The sequence below is a fragment of the Oryzias latipes genome, chromosome 24, assembly GCF_002234675.1.
Source record: "Oryzias latipes chromosome 24, ASM223467v1".
NCBI classification, from domain to species: domain Eukaryota; kingdom Metazoa; phylum Chordata; class Actinopteri; order Beloniformes; family Adrianichthyidae; genus Oryzias; species Oryzias latipes.
The window spans coordinates 22759898-22779410 of NC_019882.2; the positions used below are offsets into that span (position 1 = coordinate 22759898).

General features: G+C 42.1%; 1 protein-coding gene across 1 annotated transcript in view; it reads right to left on the minus strand.

Annotated features, from left to right (window-relative positions):
* Nucleotides 1–3489: 3489 nt before the first annotated feature.
* Nucleotides 3490–19513, minus strand: part of LOC101166523 (arf-GAP with SH3 domain, ANK repeat and PH domain-containing protein 2) — a 52226-nt gene continuing 36202 nt past the window's right edge. The window contains exons 15-27 of the mRNA XM_004084002.4: nt 16187–16320; nt 16009–16103; nt 15751–15940; nt 10214–10299; nt 9949–10064; nt 8210–8277; nt 7511–7618; nt 7034–7376; nt 6721–6958; nt 4570–4628; nt 4070–4134; nt 3872–3991; nt 3490–3788 (exon numbers count right to left, since the gene is read on the minus strand). Of these exons, the coding sequence (XP_004084050.1) occupies nt 3714–3788; nt 3872–3991; nt 4070–4134; nt 4570–4628; nt 6721–6958; nt 7034–7376; nt 7511–7618; nt 8210–8277; nt 9949–10064; nt 10214–10299; nt 15751–15940; nt 16009–16103; nt 16187–16320 (1697 nt within the window). The 3' untranslated portion in view covers nt 3490–3713. The remainder of the gene's footprint in view (nt 3789–3871; nt 3992–4069; nt 4135–4569; nt 4629–6720; nt 6959–7033; nt 7377–7510; nt 7619–8209; nt 8278–9948; nt 10065–10213; nt 10300–15750; nt 15941–16008; nt 16104–16186; nt 16321–19513) is intronic.

Sequence of the window (19513 nt, forward strand, 5' to 3'; positions counted from 1 at the left end):
TGTAGTACATCGCTGAACTTCGTTTCAATAGCTTTGAGGGAACTTGTTTTCATAACTGGGTATCTGCTTTTGAGAGTTACAATTTTCAGTTATTTTTTGATATCATATTACACATACACAAACAAGATGTTTGTGTGGTTTTTGTTTTAAAAACAGGCATGGTAGTAACATAGGTTGATTGAATGTGTTCTGAGTAGGTTGACCTCCTTACCAATTTTAGCATATTCCCTAGTCAGCAAGTCAGCTAATTATTTTTGTTGATGTTAGCAGTATGCTAGCTCAACATAAGTTAAAATATTTCTACTCAAACTCCTCTTTTTTATAATGTATGTTTTCATTTAGGTTGGCAAAAAAAAAATGTCCTTTTGCAAGTTGGAACAAGGACTGTCTAAATAAATGTTATGTTGTCCTTAAAGTCTGTGTTTTGGTTATTTCTTGCAATGTGTATTATTAACACATATTACATTAGATTATAAAAAAAAAAAAAACCTGTCTTAAACACGGGGAGTAGTTTCAGTATGATAAACCCCCCAATCAGCCATTCATAATAAGGATCCCTGTAGCACAATGGGTTCATAAACGACCCCACTCAGTCATTACAGTCAGTAAAATACCTTGGTCTCGAGGGTTAATAGTGTTTTGGTCTTCAACTAGAGAGTTTTTAATTTGTAACTTGGTGATAGATTTTTTTCCTTTCTCTACTTTCTTCCAAGTTCAAAAAAGAAAGTAGAATTTTTTCCCTCTTCCATCTTCAATCTATTTTGCCTTTGAGCGATTAAATGTGTCATGATAGACAATAACTAGAACAGACCCAATAGCTGAAACCCGGAAAGATCCCACACGAGGGCTTGGCAGAGAAAAGAGTTTTATTGTTCTTGGATGTAGACAAGGAGATCCGTGGAGACAAACACTGGAGGAGGTTGAGACGAGGAGAGGACCAGACGGTAAGTATTCCCCTTGGTTGTTGTGGGTTCTTTGTGGTGAGGCGAGTGAGGATGAAGTGGGCAGGTGGCGGAGCGAGGCGTAGAGAAGTGGCATGGCTGGAGGTCTTGACGTCAAGATGGTATAATCAGGAGCGTGAGATGAATCCAGGTCGGCACTTGGTGGGTGAGGTTTGTCCTGCAGACAGGAATGATAACTTCATTGTTTGGTTCGGCAAGAGCGAGGGAATCACTAGGAAACGAGGCACACACGAGACCAGGTACTTCACTAGTAGGCAACAAACTCACAATGAATACAGGAATCAGGGCATCCTAAACACTGGAGTTTGATGAGGGAAGTGCCGGCAGCTGGGTCTAATCTGAGGATGATGAGGAAGAGAAGGGGGGAGAGTACTTCCGGAGGTACCATGACAAAATGCTCCTTTTGCTTTTTCTGTATAGTTTGTCTCATTAAGATAGTAATTTGTTAATTTCAATGACAATCTCATGACTTAGTTGAGTTAAATTACACAATGTGTTTTAATATGGAAATTATTTTAGTCTGATCTCGTCTGTTTTTCCTAGCCAATAATTGTCCTTCAATAATAGCAGTTGTTCTCTCATCTGCTAATAGGAGACAAGCATTGTATTGCTTTTATATTAAAAATAAGTGATTTGATTTTTTATTTTTACAAAAGTTTGTGTTATGTAAAAGGTTGTCATTGAGTTTACAGTGTTCAGGCTTTTTCCTGGGGTCCCTGCTATTCATTATTTACTTTCTTCCCCTTAGTTATTTCTCCCGTAAACACAACATTCACTTTCACTGCTATGCAGATGATACCCAGCTCTACCTCTCCTCTGAGCCTGACTCCACTCTTCCACCTGCCTCGGTCTCCAAAGGCCTCCTTGAAATAAAATCCTCGTTCACTGCAAACCTTAAATAAACTCCCTAAATTCTCCATTTCCTTTTATGACTGCTCCATCCTTCCCTCCCCACAGGTTAAGAGTCTGGGTGTCATCCTCGACAGCACTCTCTCCTTTACTGCCCACAACAATAACATCATCCGGGCCGCTTATTTCCACCTCCAAAACATCGGCCGTCTCCGCCCCTCTCTCAGTCCTCACTCCACAGCCATTCTAGTCCACAGTCTCATCACTTCCCGTCTGGACCACTGCAACTCCCTTTTATCTGGACTCCCTCACAAAACTATTCACAAACTACAACTGCTCCAAAACTCTGCAGCCCAGATCAGAACACAAACCCCCTCCACTATGCACATCACACCCGTCCCACAGAAGCTCCACTGGCTACCACTACCTCCTCAGATTAACTACAGAATCTTTATTCTGACCTTCAAAGCCCTCCATAATCTCGCCCCTCCATATCTGTCTGACCTTATCCATGTTGCCATTCCCACCCGCTCCCTTAGGTCTGCCTCCTCGCTCCAGCTTGTTACACCCACCACTCGGCTCATCTCCATGGGGGGCAGAACATGCAGCTGCTCTGCCCCCCAGCTCTGGAACTCTCTTCTCTCAGATTTATGGATCATGGACTCACTCCCTCAGTTTGCTATAACTCTCAAAACCCACCTCTTCAGACTAGCATATCCACTCTTATAAATTTATGATTCTATTTTTTTGTTTTTTAACTCATGTTTCATTCTTGTAACTGAATTTTATAATTGCTTTGCATCTGTAAGGCGACCTTGGGTGTCATAATCAACATAACTCAGCAGACAAATTGAGAAAACAAAGTTAAACATCAACAGCAACTAAACAGAGATTAAACTATTTCACAGAATGATGTTGGTTTAAAGTCACACTCAGGTAATCTTTTTATCTGTTGTAAAAGCGTTCCCTGTAGTCTTTTAATTATGATTATGCAGTTTAAGGCCAAAAATCAAGAAACTCAGTGGGGCAAAAAAGTATTTAATCTGCAAGTTTTCCCACCTAAACAGATGAGAGAGGCCTGTAATTTCCATTATAGGTAAACCTCAACTGTGAGACAAAATGAGAAAAAAAAAAAACAATCCAGAAAATCACATAAACCAAGACAATCTAAAATGTACATTTTTAAGGCACATAAATGTTTAATTGCAATATTTATAGATGACTTTTGCTTAAGTGTGAGATTCAATTGAAAAAGTTTAACATATTTGAGCATCCAGTCACTTTTCTGTTTATTCACATTGATGTCATGTGCAAATAAAACTAAAGGAAAAATGTGTCAAAGTCAGATCTGTACAATCTGGCTTGTTTGTTATCTGGTTTGGATGCCTCCTGGCCTGTTTTGGGGATGTCTTACCGGGCAGAGGCCCCCAGGGAAGACCAAGAAACCATAGGAGACACTAAGATTCTCGGCTGGCCTGGGAGAATATTCTGTGAGAATGTGCAGAAAACTCCGTCCTCAAACCCAGCTATTACAGACCCTCAGTTTAGATGTGAACTTGAACAGAGCTCAATGTCTTCGGGATCCCCTTCCCCATTTAGAGAAAGGGCAACTTCATCCAACCTGACGATGTCCACAGAATGAAGCATGGAGAAAGCATGGAGGAACTGAGACAGCAGGTCAGAGCACATGTTTTTATTCACGGTTTCATCCACAGTTTAAATCCCACCCATGTCTGTGTTGAAAGAGCATGACATTATTATCTTCTGCATAAAACGGGGTTCAAGCGAAAGCGGGCACAAGTTCAGAGTCTGTAGAAGGCACAAAGGTGCTGCAAGGGTGCAGGCTGCATGTTTCTCAGAAGTTGACCCTCCCTTGCTGGTCCAGGATGGGGGGAGCAGGAATCACTCTGAGATGAAGTGAACAAAGGTGACAGGAAACGCACCCCGCCTGCCCGGGTCTCCTTCCACATGTCCGATCTGCAACAAAAGGGCACTGGCCTTCAGACAATCTCATGCCCCAGCACCCTCTACATCCTCACAGCGGAGCGGCTTATACTCACCCACCAATCATGGTCTTCCTCCCCCTCCACCACAATTACCTCCCCCTCCTTAAATGTCAGCTCATCCGGTTGGTCGGCAGAACAGTTGTAGATGGCCTTCACCCTTTTAGGCTTCTGCTGCTGCATTTTAATACAAAAACATTTTGCTGGTTGACTTGCTGAGTGCTAGCCACAGATTGTGAACAGGTTAGGACTCACAGAGAGGTTTTTTCTGGGTTTGGGTAATGGAGGAGCTGGACTATGTGGAGATTTGGACTGAAGACCTGCAATACACAAGATAAAGTCCATCCACCTCATGAATATGGAATCATTTCAGGGACAATAAAGGTATACACTTAGGAAAAGACCAGAAAAGAAAACTAAAGCATGCATTAAACCACCAAACACTTCCATCCATCCACCTTCCAAACCACTTCATCTCTTTTGGGATCATGGGCAGCAAACATTCAAAGTAGAAAAATATTTTATGAAGTAATGTTGTTTCCTAGGATCTGCCATCATTCCACCCTCATGAAGCTTTCAGCAAAAAAAAATGTAAATCATATGTCAAATTTGTTTACAAAGCTTAAGCATCATGGGGAACCCCCTTAACTGTTTGGGTTGCACTGGAAAACATGTTGTATGTCAGTGTAATAGCTGTGTATATGACAGTAAAAGGAGTCTGATAATTGTGTGGCTGCACATGCAAGAGTGTTTACCTGATTTCTCTACAGATCCAGTTCTGACAGGAGGTCTCTGTGGAGGCTGCTTCGCTAATCTGCCAAAGACAGAATTAGAATATAAAGAAGTATAGTCTTCCCTCATTTATTGTAGGGTTTACGTTCTAAAATTAATAGAATCTGCAAAGTAGGATTACAGATGTTTTAAGGCTGTACAACTCCTCACTACACACTTTATCAACTTTTCTCAGACAAACATGAACATTTTCACACGTTTCTCTCTTGTTTAAACTTTCAAAGTTCCAACCTTCATAGAAAAAGAAGTCCAGTATTATAGAAAGAAACCAAAGATCTGCTGCAGTCCTTTTGTAGAGATACAGTGCGGAGGAGATTGATTGACAGCAGTCTGTAGCAGGGGTGGAAGTAGATTTTTGTGGATGCCGGTAATACAACAAATGACCTCAACGTAAATCTTTTTAAAAGCATTAAAAGCAGATTAGGGGTGTCATGAATAATCTGTTAATTGATTTATCCAACCAGATCGATCTGTCTGAGGCAAGTTGTTAAAGAAATTGAATCAAACTATACTATTATAAAATCATTTCAAAATAAAATAAGTTGATAATAATAGATTTGGAAAAACACAATTTGGATTGAGGCAGAGTAGTTTTTTTTTAAAACAATGTATAAACAACCAAGTGCATCATAGCAGAGAACACACATGTGATGTCATCAAACACGGATCAGTCCATCATTCCAGTCCATCAATGTGTGGACAGACTTTGAATAGAGTCATGTGACCATCCAGTGTCTAAATTGTTCTAAGAATGTTCCCTTTGGATTCTTTGGATGTGGAAAAACAACAGTGGTGAACTTTAGGAAACTAACATGTGAATGGATTTGACATTCATTCTAGTTTATTTATTTGTTTGGACACAGATTTCATTTCCACTTGATGATCTGGAAGAAATCCAAGAATCTGGAAAACTTCACTGTTCAGTAGCAGGAATTTCTGTCTGAGTCTGACTGCTGGAAGTTTGGATGAAGATGATCTGGATCCACTTCAGGTCAGAGAACCGGATCGTTTTAGAATGAACCAAAATCGACTATGAATCCGATCAGTAACCACAAATTATGATATGAATTAAATCTTTGTTCAAATGAATTTTTACATCACTGCAGACAAATGCATTTGAGAATAAATCTTGACTATAAATAAAAATGTTGATGGGGCTTTGTGGAAAAAAACATTGAATTGATTAATGTACTAAATAACTAGATCATGCAGAAAATGCACCTCCTCCTTTCTCCTTTTCTTCTTCTCCTCTTATAATTTTAGCTTGTACATCTTCATCCTCATTTTCAATCTTCCTCTTGAACAATCTTCCTGCATTGTTCTTTTTTCAATGACTTTTTCAAATATAAATTAATTCTTTGTTGCATGTTTCACTTCTACCATTGTGCTAGGTTTTATCTTGAACTACCAATCACAGTAGTTTTAAGAAAACGGAATCATCTACTAATTTTATTATTCCATTGCAAACTAACCAACCTCCAATTTGCACAGAAATATGCCTAATTGACTGTGAATGAACTGAGTCTCCCCGCACAACAAATCAAACGTAGCCTTTAAGACGCGAATGCTGTTTGTTTAGGGAAGTGACAGAATTGGTGGAAAACATGAGGGGAGAGCGGGACGTAAATCACATTACGCAGTGATGATAAGACACTAAAAACCACAGAGAGACAAAAACACTGAGGTAAAGTGGTGCCTGGTTCAAAGTTTCAGCAGGATCAGCCTGCAGCAGCATTTGGATGAGTGAAGCTGCAAAGACCGGATGCAAAGCTGGCCTTCCAGCCGGTGCGGCGTACCTCCACCAGATCTTACACTGGTACACAGTACTGGGCCGCACCGACTTACTTTCAGGCCTGGTCCACAGCCAATCAGGACGCAGGGGTTTCTTCTCGTTAAAAAAAAGAGAGGAAACCCTCAGGACAGTGAGACTCCAAAAAGTGAACCGCGATACAGCGAGGGGACATTATAAACATAGTTAGGTCTGTTTATGTTGTGCCCAATATTTGTTACTTATGACTGGTAGAACTAAGTTTGGACGGTACTGACCAGTACGGATCAGACATCTGTACAGACAGAATCATTGATACTGTTATAGACTTTGTTTTAGCACTCACCCAGGGGGGGGCATTGGGGGCTTGGGTCCGAGTGGTCCGGATGGTCCACTCATTTTGTAATTTGGTTGATGTGGGGGGAGGGGAGGTGGTTTGTGTATTGAAGGCGGTGGAAGTGAAGGTGCTGGTGGGACAGGAGGTGGTCCTGCTGGTGGGGAGGGAACAGGAGGGAGGGGATGGTTCTTCGCTGACACAGTTTTCGACTCCCAGTTGTCTGGGAGAGGGGGGGCAACTGGTAGCACTGTGGGGAGGAGCAGAGGGGATCAGGGTTAGGACTGTCTGCTCACAAAATCTGCAGCAAAAACCTGTCACTCACCAAAGACAGAGAGGTTCTTCTCTGTGATGGGCGCGTTGGGCGGGTCAGACAAAGAACGCTGTCTCCCCACTTCTGGCTTAGCAATGCCTCCTCCTGATGCACCCCCACCTTTATTCAAACCTCTGTTAGGCAAGGGAGGAGGGCTTGGTCTCGGTGGAGGCCGACTGAAATCCATGGCAGTGCCATACGTCTCATTGCTAATCATTGAACTGGGGATGGGAGGTCTCTGTTTGTCCCGCACCATGGAGGCAGCGTCTCGAGCCAGGGCTGCCAGGCTGGGCTGCAGGGCAGCGCTGGGCACGAAGCAGCTAATGGGACGTTCGTCCCGTCGGCTTGGAATGGGCTGGAGGACATAGAAACACATAAATGAAACTAAGGTAAAAGACAGAAGACACAAAGGTAAGAAAAAGGGGGAGCTGGGCTTTTCATGGACATGTTCTGTTATGAAGAAGCGACAATAGGCTGAAGAACGCTGACCTTGTCTTCCATTTCGTCCTCACTCTCATCCAGCTCCTCGTTTTGGAGGCGCCACTGATACTCCACGTGGACATGTACGTTGAACTTTCCTGTCTGAACCTGAGTAAGCTGCAAGTAAAAAATACAAATGAACAAACACAAAGATCAGTCTACGTCCGTTATTTTCAGTTGAACCAGCATTTTACTCCAGTGAGGGTGTTCTTTAATGCAAAACAGAATGATGTAAGCAGCGCTGAAATGATTTTGTAATATCAACAAGCTTAGAAGAACCAAGCTAAACATCTGTGAGGTTTTATCAACCCCTAAAGTCAGCAATCACACAAAATATTTGTGAATTTGGGTAATCAACTGTGCATAGCAAAACGTTTGTTTATCAGTGGAGCAAATATGAGTAGGGCAGATTCATTCATTCATTCATTTTCTACCGTTTTATCCCTTTCAAGTTCACGGGGCTGCTGGAGCCTATCCTGGCCACTGGTGGGTTGAAGGCAGGGGGACACCCTGGACTATTTGCCAGTCTGTCACAGGGCCACAATCACACACCCATACACACTCACACTCACACCTAGGGAACATTTAGAGTTGCCAATTAACCTATGAAGCATGTTTTTGGCCGGTGGGAGGAAGCTGGAGACCCCAGAGAAAACCAACGCGTACACGGGGAGAACATGCAAGTAGTTGGGCAGAGGAAATTCTCACCAACTCCTCGCACGTAGAGTGCTGCAGCCGCTTTGCAATGTCCAGAGGAGTTTCTCCGGCTTCATTTGCTGTGGAAAAACACAGTTAGACTCCACGCTTTTGAGTTCACATCTGTGGACAGAGAGAGAACACCCCCAGTCCCCACTGCTGACTAAAAAGATACCAGCTATGTTCTCTCGGAAGGAACAGAACCTTGTCCTTCAACCATCTGATTCAACATGCAGATTGCATTCTGTTCTATAAAATCCTTCACGGTCTGGCTCCTCCCCCACTTCAGGACTTTGTCAAAAAAAGACAAAAGAGAAGCACCAGAGCAAGTTCAAGCAGCTTTAGACAGACGGTTTTCTCCTTTCAGACCTGTCAAACCTGGAACACAATCCCAGAAAGCATTCGACAGCTCTCCACACTTCCATCCTTCTCAAAACAAATAAGATCTTGGCTGCTGGAAAACCAAACTTGCACTCACAACTAACACTATGGAAAACGCCATGAAACTGTTTCCTAAACAAGAAGTCATAATAAAACATTGGGGGGTGAAAAAAGTGGTCATGGTTGTTTGTAGTACTGTTAGGATTTTGGCGATTTTGTTGATGTAAACCTTTTTAAACTTAATATATGTTATGTTAATTTTATGTCATGCCATTTCATGTTAATCTTCTTCCACTTTCGGCTTCTCCCATCAGGGGTCGCCACAGCGAAACAACCCTCCCTTGAGGATGAGTCGCATGGTTAACTTGGCAATGTCTTACGCCGGATGCCCTTCCTGATGCAACCCTCTCAATCCAACCGGGCTTGGGACCGGCACAGCAGCAGAGAAGGGAACAGGGAGCAGCCCGGAGTTGAACCCTGGTTTCACGGACGGAAGGTGCTGCAAACCAGCACAAGCTAAACCAGCCCCGGGTAATTAGATGTTAATAATGTACTTTATTTTATTTTATTTATTTTATCTACAGTCTCATGGTGGGTGGCCATGGTCAGCCCGGGACAGAGGATGAAAATGAGCTAAGGCTACAATCCTGTGTATTTACAGTGTTTCTCTATTTTAGAGCACGCCATACTGTTTTTTGTACGCATTGTCCCTTTAATAAATAAATAGAAAAAAAGAAGAAAAAAAAGACGTGGTAAAACATTTAAAGGATACAACAACCAGCTTCATACCCGTCACCGGCTGCCCTACAAGTGAAAGCGAGTTTAGTAATATCCCCTCTCTACATCTGTTATTTGTGAATGTCCAATTCTTTTGTCTTGATCTTATATTTTGGGATTCTAAATTGTGTTATTTAAGTGAAACAGCTTTTCTTTGTGTTTTGATTTTTTCTGAGTAAGTTGCAAGGGACACGGTGGAGGACGGAAGTAAAGACCACCATCTTTTTGAATACGAATGTCAATGTGTCTTTATCATGAGTTGGAACTAGGGGTACAATGACTCTATTCACAATTTTGTTAAAACCTCGATTTTTGGGTCACGGGTTTTTTTTCGGTTCCTTATATGACAGGCATGTCCAAAGATCTTTGGTCACATGGTTTTGTTTCCAAGCTTTGGTCCGTAACAGAATGTTCCACTTGATGGCAGTCTAACTACAGACCAAACACAAGGATTGGGACTCGATCTGGAACAAAAGAAGCGGACTCAATCCGGAAAAAAAGGATTTTACCATCTGAATACACTATCAACATTTTTTAACAGTCTTTTAGAAACACCGTCTTTTTAGACCATCTTTAGGGCTGTAGTTTCTTACTGATGGACACAGAAGCTCTTCCCCTCAGCAATAACTTCAGACACTCCCTGTTGTCTAGCAGGCAGCAGTAATGCAGTGCTGTGTTGCCTTTGGCCGTCTGCTTGTCAAGGTTTGGACTGAAAGAAACAAGACATCATGTTTACGTGCATGTTTATGTGCACGCTGATCCACAACAGCATACGAGCCGCTCATCACTCAGAGAGCACTATGAAGATCAGCCTTTTGTTGTTTCCATGACAGTAAAGAAGAGACTCTCAGAGCTCACCTGTTTTGAGCCAGAAAGTCCACTATGTGCAGAGAATTTCTGTCGGCCATTCGGACTCCCAGATGAAGCACAGTCTCTCCATGTTCCTGCCAGAAATCGACACTTTTAGTTCACATGGAGGCACACCAACATCACCAGAAGGATGTGGGGGAAAAAACAAGCAAGAAGCTAAGCTCCAAGAGTTTTGTCTTTTGGCACTGCATTAGATTCCAAGGCCTGACACTGACTCATAGAGTTACCCGCTCAGCAGCTCCTTCCCACCGGCACTCCCTCATGCAGGTCTACAACCCCGTCTATGCACTGCAGCTGCTGCTCTCTGCAGCAGGGCTGACACCGCTTTAGAAGGCCAATAACAGAGATTTGGGGCCGAAATTCATTTGCAGTAAAAGTGAAAATGTTGCCATCAAGATTTAGAATTATACAAACACAAAGAATTAACTTTATTTAAAAATTGGCACGTGGAGGGAAAGACTGTGGCACACGGGGGTGTGTGTGAGACAACAATAAGCGCTTGATGTGTTGCCTGTTTGCATTTTTTTAGGTAAGAAGAAAACCGAGTTTGAGTGACAATCTTTTTTCACAATGAGCATTTTCCCCTATGGGGTCATAAGAAAAGGGTCCTTTCACACAGCGCTGTTACTGTGACCCCGCTCACCTCTATAAATGCTAACACTTTTTTAAATGAATTCACACTGTAGGGAAAAAAAACATGTGTTTGCCACAGTGAAATGAAAAACGTTGTAATAATGACTCTTTGTTTTGAAACAGTTTTGAAGCAAGTGTCTGTGAAAAATGTATATTACTAAAATTAGCACACTAAGGAAAAAGTAAAAATTTAATTTTACGTACTAAAAACATGTTTATCCAATCCTATTGCTGTTGGTATGACATACAGTACTTTTGCAGTACTTTTGGTTTCAAACAAACATAGTTGTAATACTATACATTGTGTAATATTATTATGAAAGCACATTTTTGAATGAAGGCCAAAATATGTTTTAAAAAGTTATTTGACCTGCTGTTTGTGAATTAAATAACATTTCAGATGTGTTTTTGAAATGTTTTTGTATTTCTTTGTATTAGAGTTTGCATATATTGGTGATGGCACAGTTGTTAAGGAGAACATTTTAAATTGGCACTTCATGTTATAAACATTGCTGACCCCTGGGTTAAAGGATGGACTTTTCATCAAAGCTCTAATGTTTATTTCTAGTCACGGTCATTTATTTACAACTTGAACATTTTTAAGGAATTCACTTTGTTAAAATCATGAGCATTGATAAATAATATAATAATTACTTTTTTATTTTTTAATGTCATGCACAGAAAACCATGCATATATTAAAATTTGTGCAACATTTTGCATTATTGTGTGTGTTCTTACAGATCAGTGTGTTGTAGTTGTGAGTCTTAAGTCAATTCAAAGAGTTGCAATGATATGGAGCAATATGTGAGCGTGTGTTTATGTTGGCTTGGTCAGTGTGAGTAAATTACCAACTAACTTGACTGCAGCAATAGTGAGCTCTTAATGAAAGCACATAAGTGCAGAAATTCCATGCAGCCCCTGAATGCACCTACTGCTGCGGTGTATGTGACTAATAAATCTGTGCGATAAAGTCTGAATTAAATGTTTGGACCAATTTTGGGATGAATGTTTGTGGTGGGGGGGAGTCAAGGTTGTGAGTTTGAGACCTCTGTCAAAGATACTGAACAATGCCTCACCTGCCAAAGTGGCTATTGACAGAGTTTTTCTACCCGCCAAATTGAAGTTTTACTCGCATTTGGCGGGTGGGCGGGTGTTAATTTAGAGATTAATCTTTAGAAATCTTTAATCTTTAGAAACACAGAAATTAATTTGGATAGTGGCTTCCACGCTCACTAGTCCTCGGCCTCCTCCCTTGCGGCTAGCATACAGTCTCAGGGTACTGGAATCGGGATGGAACCTTCCATGCATGTTGAGGAGCTTTCGTGTTTTAACATCCGTGGTCTGTATCTTTTCCTTTGGCCATCTTATTATTCCTGCAGGGTATCTGATAACTGGCAGTGCGTAGCTGTTTATTGCCGGGGTCTTGTTCTTGCCATTGAGCTGGCTTCTCAGGACTTGCCTTACTCGTTGGAGGTATTTGGCTGTTGCAGCTTTCCTTGTTGTCAGGACTGTAGATCTTGGTGGTGTGGTTTAGGGAGTCAACTAACTAAACTAAACTGAACATCTCTGCCCTTAAACCCTCCTATGCGGTGAGGAAAAACTCCTAAAAAAACGGATTCCGGAAAAAACGAAGAAACCTCAGGGGTGTCCACATGAAGGAGGGATCCTCTCCCAGAACGGACAGGCAATCCCAGAACTCATGGAGAAGAATGAACCTATCTAACTCTACAACTACATCTTTAAAGTCCAACAGATGAGCTTCATCCAGATGGAGTTGGGGGACAGCTGCCCCCTGACTGATGTTGGTCCCATTTCTGAGTCGGTATCCATAGCCAGTCTTGTTGATTATTTGGCTTAGGGGGTTCAGACCTATGCAGAACAGCAGTGGGGACAGAGTGTCACCTTGGTATATCCCAGATTTGATGGACACTTGTGCAAGTGGCTTGGCATTGGCCTTAAGGGTGGTCATCCAGAGCTTCATCGAGTTTCCTATGAAGGCTCTCAGAGTCCTGTTGATGTTGTACAGCTCCAAGCATTCAGTGATCCATGTGTGTGGCATTGAGTCATAGGCTTTCTTGTAATCAATCCAGGCTGTGCACAGGTTGGTGTGTCGTGACTTGCAGTCTTGAGCGGCTGTTCTGTCAACCAGGATTTGGTGTTTGGCTCCTCTGGAGTCTCTACCAATGCCCTTCTGTGTGTTGCTCATGTATTGATCCATGTTCCTATTTATCTTGGTTGCAATGATGCCTGACATGAGCGTCCATGTTATGGACAGACAGGTTATTGGCCGGTAGTTGGATGGAACTGCATCCTTTGAGGGATCCTTCTGGATTAGGATCGTTTGCCCTTCCATTAGCCATTCAAGGTGAGTCCCTTCTCTTATTAGCTGGTTCATTATTGCTGCCAGGCGTGCAGTGATTTTCTTTAGCCAGTAGGCATGTATCATGTCAGGGCCTGGTGCTGTCCAGTTCTTTATACCTGAGACTCTTTCTTGGATGTCTGCCACTGTGATGGTTACTAGATTCTGTTCAGGGAGGTTGCTAGTTTCTTTTCTCAGAGAGACCAGCCACTGGATATTGCTGTTATGTGCTGACTCTTTCTCCCATATACTTTCCAGTACTGTTCAGTTTCCAGCCTTGGTGGGTCTGCTCGGCTGTTTTGACCCTGCCACTGAGCGTACACTTTCGCAGGTTGAGTTGCGAAGAGCCTGTTTATCCGTCTGGCTTCATTGTCTCTTGTGTACCTCTTTAGGCAGATGCTCAAGGCTAGGAGCCTTTGTTTGGCAGTTTCCAGTGCTTCAGGTATGGGCATCTGGCTGTATCTCTTAGCCACTTGTATTTTCATTGCATCTCTTTGAGCCTCTGTCAGCTTACTCACATCCCTCCGAGTTGCCTTGATTTTAGCTCCAACCGTTGCTTCCATGGTGGGTATTGTTTTCTTCCATGGTTGCTCTTATAGCCAAGCATTTCAAGGATCACTGCCGCTGAAGTGTAAACCAGTTTCTTGGCTTTTGTAAAAGTTGTGGTAGGGATTGCCCTCAATATTTCATTCACAGTTTCCAGGAGACTTTAAGGTGGTACATCTTAACCGTTGTATTTGGTGTCGGGGTTGCCTGGTATTCATTCTAGACATGATCTTGTCTTTCAGGTCAGTTGCTGCCTCTGTGTATCTGTGGTTGTTGGGGCTATGTATCCAAGCTCAGGGTGGGAGTGTGGTATAGCCTCCTCTGTGACCTGGTGTTCTGGCTCTTTAGTCGTATTGAAATTGTGTTGTACCACTTCAGTCTCAATGTGTGACAGGAGATGGCGTTTTCTTCTATAGAAGAAATCTCAAAGCAAATCTCAAATTTACATTCTCTGCATGTAACCCCTCTGGGTGGGACTGCTTGAGTAGTAGCATTCTAACAGAACCTTGTTCTCACATCTAGTCCATTTCCGTCAGTGGCCCACTTTCCATTATGGTGCTCTGGTTCCTCAGCACCTGGTTCCTGCAGTCCTTGTTTGAACATGTGTTTCATTGTCTCTCATGGGCCATGAGGTAGGCAGTAGTGTCAAGGGTCTTGCCCAAGGACCCTCACTGAAATATGTTAATAGCTTGCCATATTTTATTTAAATTGCCCACATTTATGCCCCCTGGGAATTGACTGAGAATCAAATCCTGGTTTCCTGCATCCCAGTCTAGTTTCTGTTTATTGCCTTGAGGGGCAAAAAACCCACAGACAATGTTTTTAATTCTATGTTTTCCAAATGTGCTACTAACCATTTGGTTGAGCAGACAGCTAAAGGATTAAGCAGCAGAGATTGTGGTCTACAAAGCAAAGTTGATCATCATTTCTTCATCCAAATGGCTTCTCTTGGGCTTGTAAATCAAAGGAATGATGCACAGATGTACAGTAGGTGGTGTGCAAATAAAGTTTCTTGCTTGTTTGCGGCTCGCTGCCTGTTTAGCTTGCCACGGAGCAGGGGTGGGAGGGACAGTTATACCAACACACAGAGCAGCTGAGGGACTTGCACTGTTCCTTTTTTCCCACAGTGCGGGGAGGACAATCTTTCATTTTTTAACGCATTGAGACATTTGCGAAGATGTGTTAAAAGTTACAGCCCTAGTTGTTAGTAGCGTGACATGCAAAGGACTGAATGCGTTGTTTGCGTTACCATTAAGACCGCGTGGGACAATGCTGGAGACAGAGCGGGGTGGCTGCCTCTGTTCCAACATAACCAGTTCAAGAATATTAACCCGTCAGATTAAAAAAAAAGATAATCCCGATATTAATGCCAAAATATAAAAAATCTGAGCCAAATAATCTGCCTTGACCACTAGTACAAACAATTGGATGATGGGAAGGGGGTGGCTTACTCCGCACCAACAGCCATGTCCACAACTCAGAAGTGAATTTCTGATGAACTCCTGCTGCTCCAGAAACTATGTCCAAGAAAACTACACAGCTTTTTTTATTTAGCCTAAAAACAGCATAATCATAATTAAAAACCACTTGGAAGGCTTTGAAAATAGATCAAAAGATGATTAGAGAGGTACTTTAAGAACATGTATATGGAATGGAGTATTTTTTCTGCTTTTTCATATCTGAGTGCTTTACATACAGCTTTACATGCCCCTCCTCTTCTCTGTCTGCAGTAATCTGATTACTCTAACAGTGGTTCATTTTTCTATGTCTCTGTGTTTTCCTCCTTTAATTTACTTTTTTCTGTAGCTTTATGCTGAACATAAAGAATGTTTTCCTCCTTTGAGAAAACACACATAGATTTCTCTGCATCCAGAACATCAGCATCAAGGATGAAAATAACTGCCCTTCTGCAGCATCACTACCCTCTCCCCTAGAATGAAGTGGAGAGACCAAACACAGAGGTTCAGCTCGATAGCTGGGTCATACATGTTCGCTGGGCTGTGGGACAGCCTCCATCAGGTCCACCCCCTCAGCATACACCTGCAGCAGCGACAGGACATCCTTGTTCCGGACGGCTTCATATAGTGCCTTCTGCCTGGACTCAGTATTGGTGTACAGCCGCCGGGCAAAGCGCTTCTCTGTGTATTTGGCTGTTATGTACTCCTTCCGGGTCTGCCTGTGGGGGAAGACACAAGTGTGACCCAAGAGGATAGGTTTCTGTACTAACCTCTGACCATCATTTACATGTCGCTGCTGGGATCAGGTTTGGTGATGCCCTGGGGACCCAGATCCGCCTCCATGATCCCATTAAAGCTGGCATTTCCCACATTATTTGCCAGCTGAAACATAACAGTATTTCCTTTAGTCTGTCTAACAGAGCATTAAATTACAAAACTAAAAATACCTTAGAAAGTGAACTCACCAGCATTTCTGAAGTCCCTAATACATCCAGGTCCAAACTCTGTATCCTGGAGTAGTGGACCCCTATCTCTCTGTGGATCCCAGAACACTCGATACAGATGAGGACCCCAAGGTTGGTGGACAGCCAGGTAGGACCTGAGAGTGCGGTGGTAACATTAACCAGTGTTCTGATCTCCTTTAGTTCCCAAATTCATTGTACCAAATATTGCAGTTCCTATAATGACCACTAGATGTCATGTGTGTAGATGTCAGAAGGAATCAATTTTTTCCTGTTGAATTCCATAATAAAAAGCCACTCTTTATATCAAAGATAAACTAAAATGAGAGTCAAAATGTTATGTTTGCAATTTATTTTAACTCATGACAACTGTGTAGGGCAGGATTGATTCTCTTTTATATTATACTCAAAATATTGACTCTATTGTCTGTGTTTTTAATTTTGAGGTAACAGACTCGATCAAATTCTCACTTTGTGGCACATAATTGGTCAGTTGTTAAGATGGGAGTCAACCTTCAGTTGTTGAGATGGGTGGAGTAAACTCTAGTCAACAAGGTCAGCCCACTGCAAGATTTATTTTGACTGTTCAGATCCTCAGTTTTATTTCTGAATTTAGCAATCCATTTATATACATCTGTAGTCCCCAGGAACCATAATTGGTTACAACACAACCGTAGTGACTTTTTATCAAGCCTGCAACAGGGGCCTAGTACTTAGTTGTATGAACCATCTGCTGGAGACAATTATCTAGGTCCAAGATCCAACCTAGGTACCAAAGACGCACAATATTCTCCACCCTAATTACTTAACAGTGCTGATTAGGAACAGCAGGTGGATTAGTGGTTGAACAAAGCAGCCCAGATTCAAAGAACACAACCAGATAAAAAGTGTTTTTAGAAATGAGAGTTGACTCTAAGTCTATATTTCTAGGTCTTATTTCCCCCCACAGGCGGATGGGATGCTCCTGAGTCAGGAGCAATTTTCCCGCAATGAGATCATTCAGCCAGAGTCCACTAAGCAGTATTTGTAGGATTGATAGAATTTCTATCCATGAATATGCAATCCTACATTTTTGTATCTTCTTCATGAATTTTAAATCCCATCTTCTTTTCATACCACAGTTGAAATGTTTTAATCATTTTTGTTAAATGGTTTTACTTATTCATAAACATTATCTTCGGTCTTTCTTTGCTCTGTTGGGAATATATTGAAAAACAGATGACAGGGTTTTAATTCTTTCACACTTAACACTTATTTACTATACTATACTAGACTATACTCTTTTGTTTTTAAAGCTCAATAAATTCTCTGTTGTTTTTTGTACGTGTTTGAATATAAATAGGGCAGCCATGATCCAGAGGTAGAGCTGGCAACCTCTGATCGGAAGATTGCAGGTTTATTCCAGCCTTGACTGCCCATGTGTCGAGTGTCCCTGCCCAAGACACTCAACCTTATATTGCTCCTGGTGGTTATAAGTTGGCGCCAGTGTTCAGCAGTGGAGCAGTCACCAGTGTATGAGTGTGTGTGCATGGCTGAATGAGACTTTGACTGTAAAGCACTTTGGGCCTGAAAGCAAGGTAGTAAAGATCTATATAAGTAAACCAGCGATCCTCATCAGGTTTGTGAATCAAAAACACAAGCTAGCTCTGATGAATCAAAGGAGGAATCTGAAGGGATCTGCTGCTTATCTGAATGACCATCTGACCAGAAGGAATGCTGAAATCACCAAACATGCCAGGCTTCTCAGGAAGCAGAAGCAGATTGAGAACACTTGGGTTAAAGGCTGCAGGATTTACGTCAAACCACTCGGTCCACCGGACCGGGCCAAGGTTCTGGTTGTGAACACCATGAAGGACTTTGAGAAGTGTTTGATTATGGACGTCGGAACAACATGCAGTAAGAAATCAAAAGAGCCAAATAATTTCAAGAAATATGACGCCACTCCCGCTTTATTGATACCTAATAATTCTTAATTCTGTCTGATAAAAGTTAGGAACCGGATAATGATAAATCATGTAATAAAAGGGTTATGGTATAACGGGGTGGGATTATATAAGTTCACTTCCTTCCACTCCCTTTCAAGCAATATTTATTAATTTGTCTAATTATCCTCACTTTGATAGGCCATTGTATGAATGTATAACTAATGATTGTATTGTTTTTGTGTATTATTCTTATTTGATTGCTTGAAATAAACCATTTCAAATCAAATCAAATCAAATCAAAATAAGATGAAGAAACGGCAAAGGCAGAGAAGAGGACTGGAAGCTGAAAAAAAAGAATGTTGCAGGACTTAAGAAGCAGTGGAAACAGACTCTGGGTGGTCAGGAGGTACTCCCAGATGACTGGATAACTACAGCTGATGAGATCAGGGAGACAGGTATGTGTGTACTTGGTGGTAGAATGAGGAGGTGCAGGGGTGTATATGGAGTAACAGACTAGTTAAGAAGAAGAGGGACACTGAGAGGACTGAGGAGAGTAGACAGGAGTACAGGGAGATGCAGCGTAAGGTGAAAGTAGAGGGGTCAAAGGCCAAAAAAAGGGGCTTATGATGACTTGTATGTTAAATGTTGGGTAGTAAAGAGGGAGAGACTGACCTATGCAGATTAGCAAAACAGAGAGACTAAGATGGAAAATGAAAGATGAAAGGAATACTTTGAAGAGCTGATGAATGAAGAAAATGAGAGAGAACAAAGAATAGAGGAGGTGATTGTTGTGGAGCAGGAAGTAACAAAGATTAGTAAGGGGGAAGTGAGATGGGCATTGAAGAGGACGAAGAGTGGAAAGGCACTAGGTCCTGATGATATACCTGTCTGGAGGTATGCAAGTGGAGTTTTTGACTGGACTGTTCAAAAGGATCTTAGGTGGTGAGAAGATCCCTGAGGAATGGAGGAGAAGTGTGTCGGTGCCCATTTTAAGAATAAGATGTGCAGAGGTGTCGAAACTACAGAGTAATAAAGCAGATGAGCCATACAATGAAGTTATGGGAAAGAGTAGTTGAATCTAGACTGAGAGCAGAAGTGAACATTTGTGAACAGTAGTATGGTTTCATGGGGAGCTTCCGGTTCCGGGTTACACAGCAGGACGCGTGGCGTGCCTCTCTGCGAATACAACTATCTTCAAATTACTTAAAAAGTTGATTTTCTCCAAAAAAGAGGGCTGACCATGCCCCCGAAGAAACCCCAGGAATACGAAGACCTCAAAAAGTCTCTTGACATTATTCAAGAAACGCTGAAAAGCTTTATGGAACAAGTGTCGGCTAAGCTAACGCCACTTTGGGAAATGATGGAAGAGTTCCGAAGATTTCGGGCTCAAAACGAGCAGCGAGAA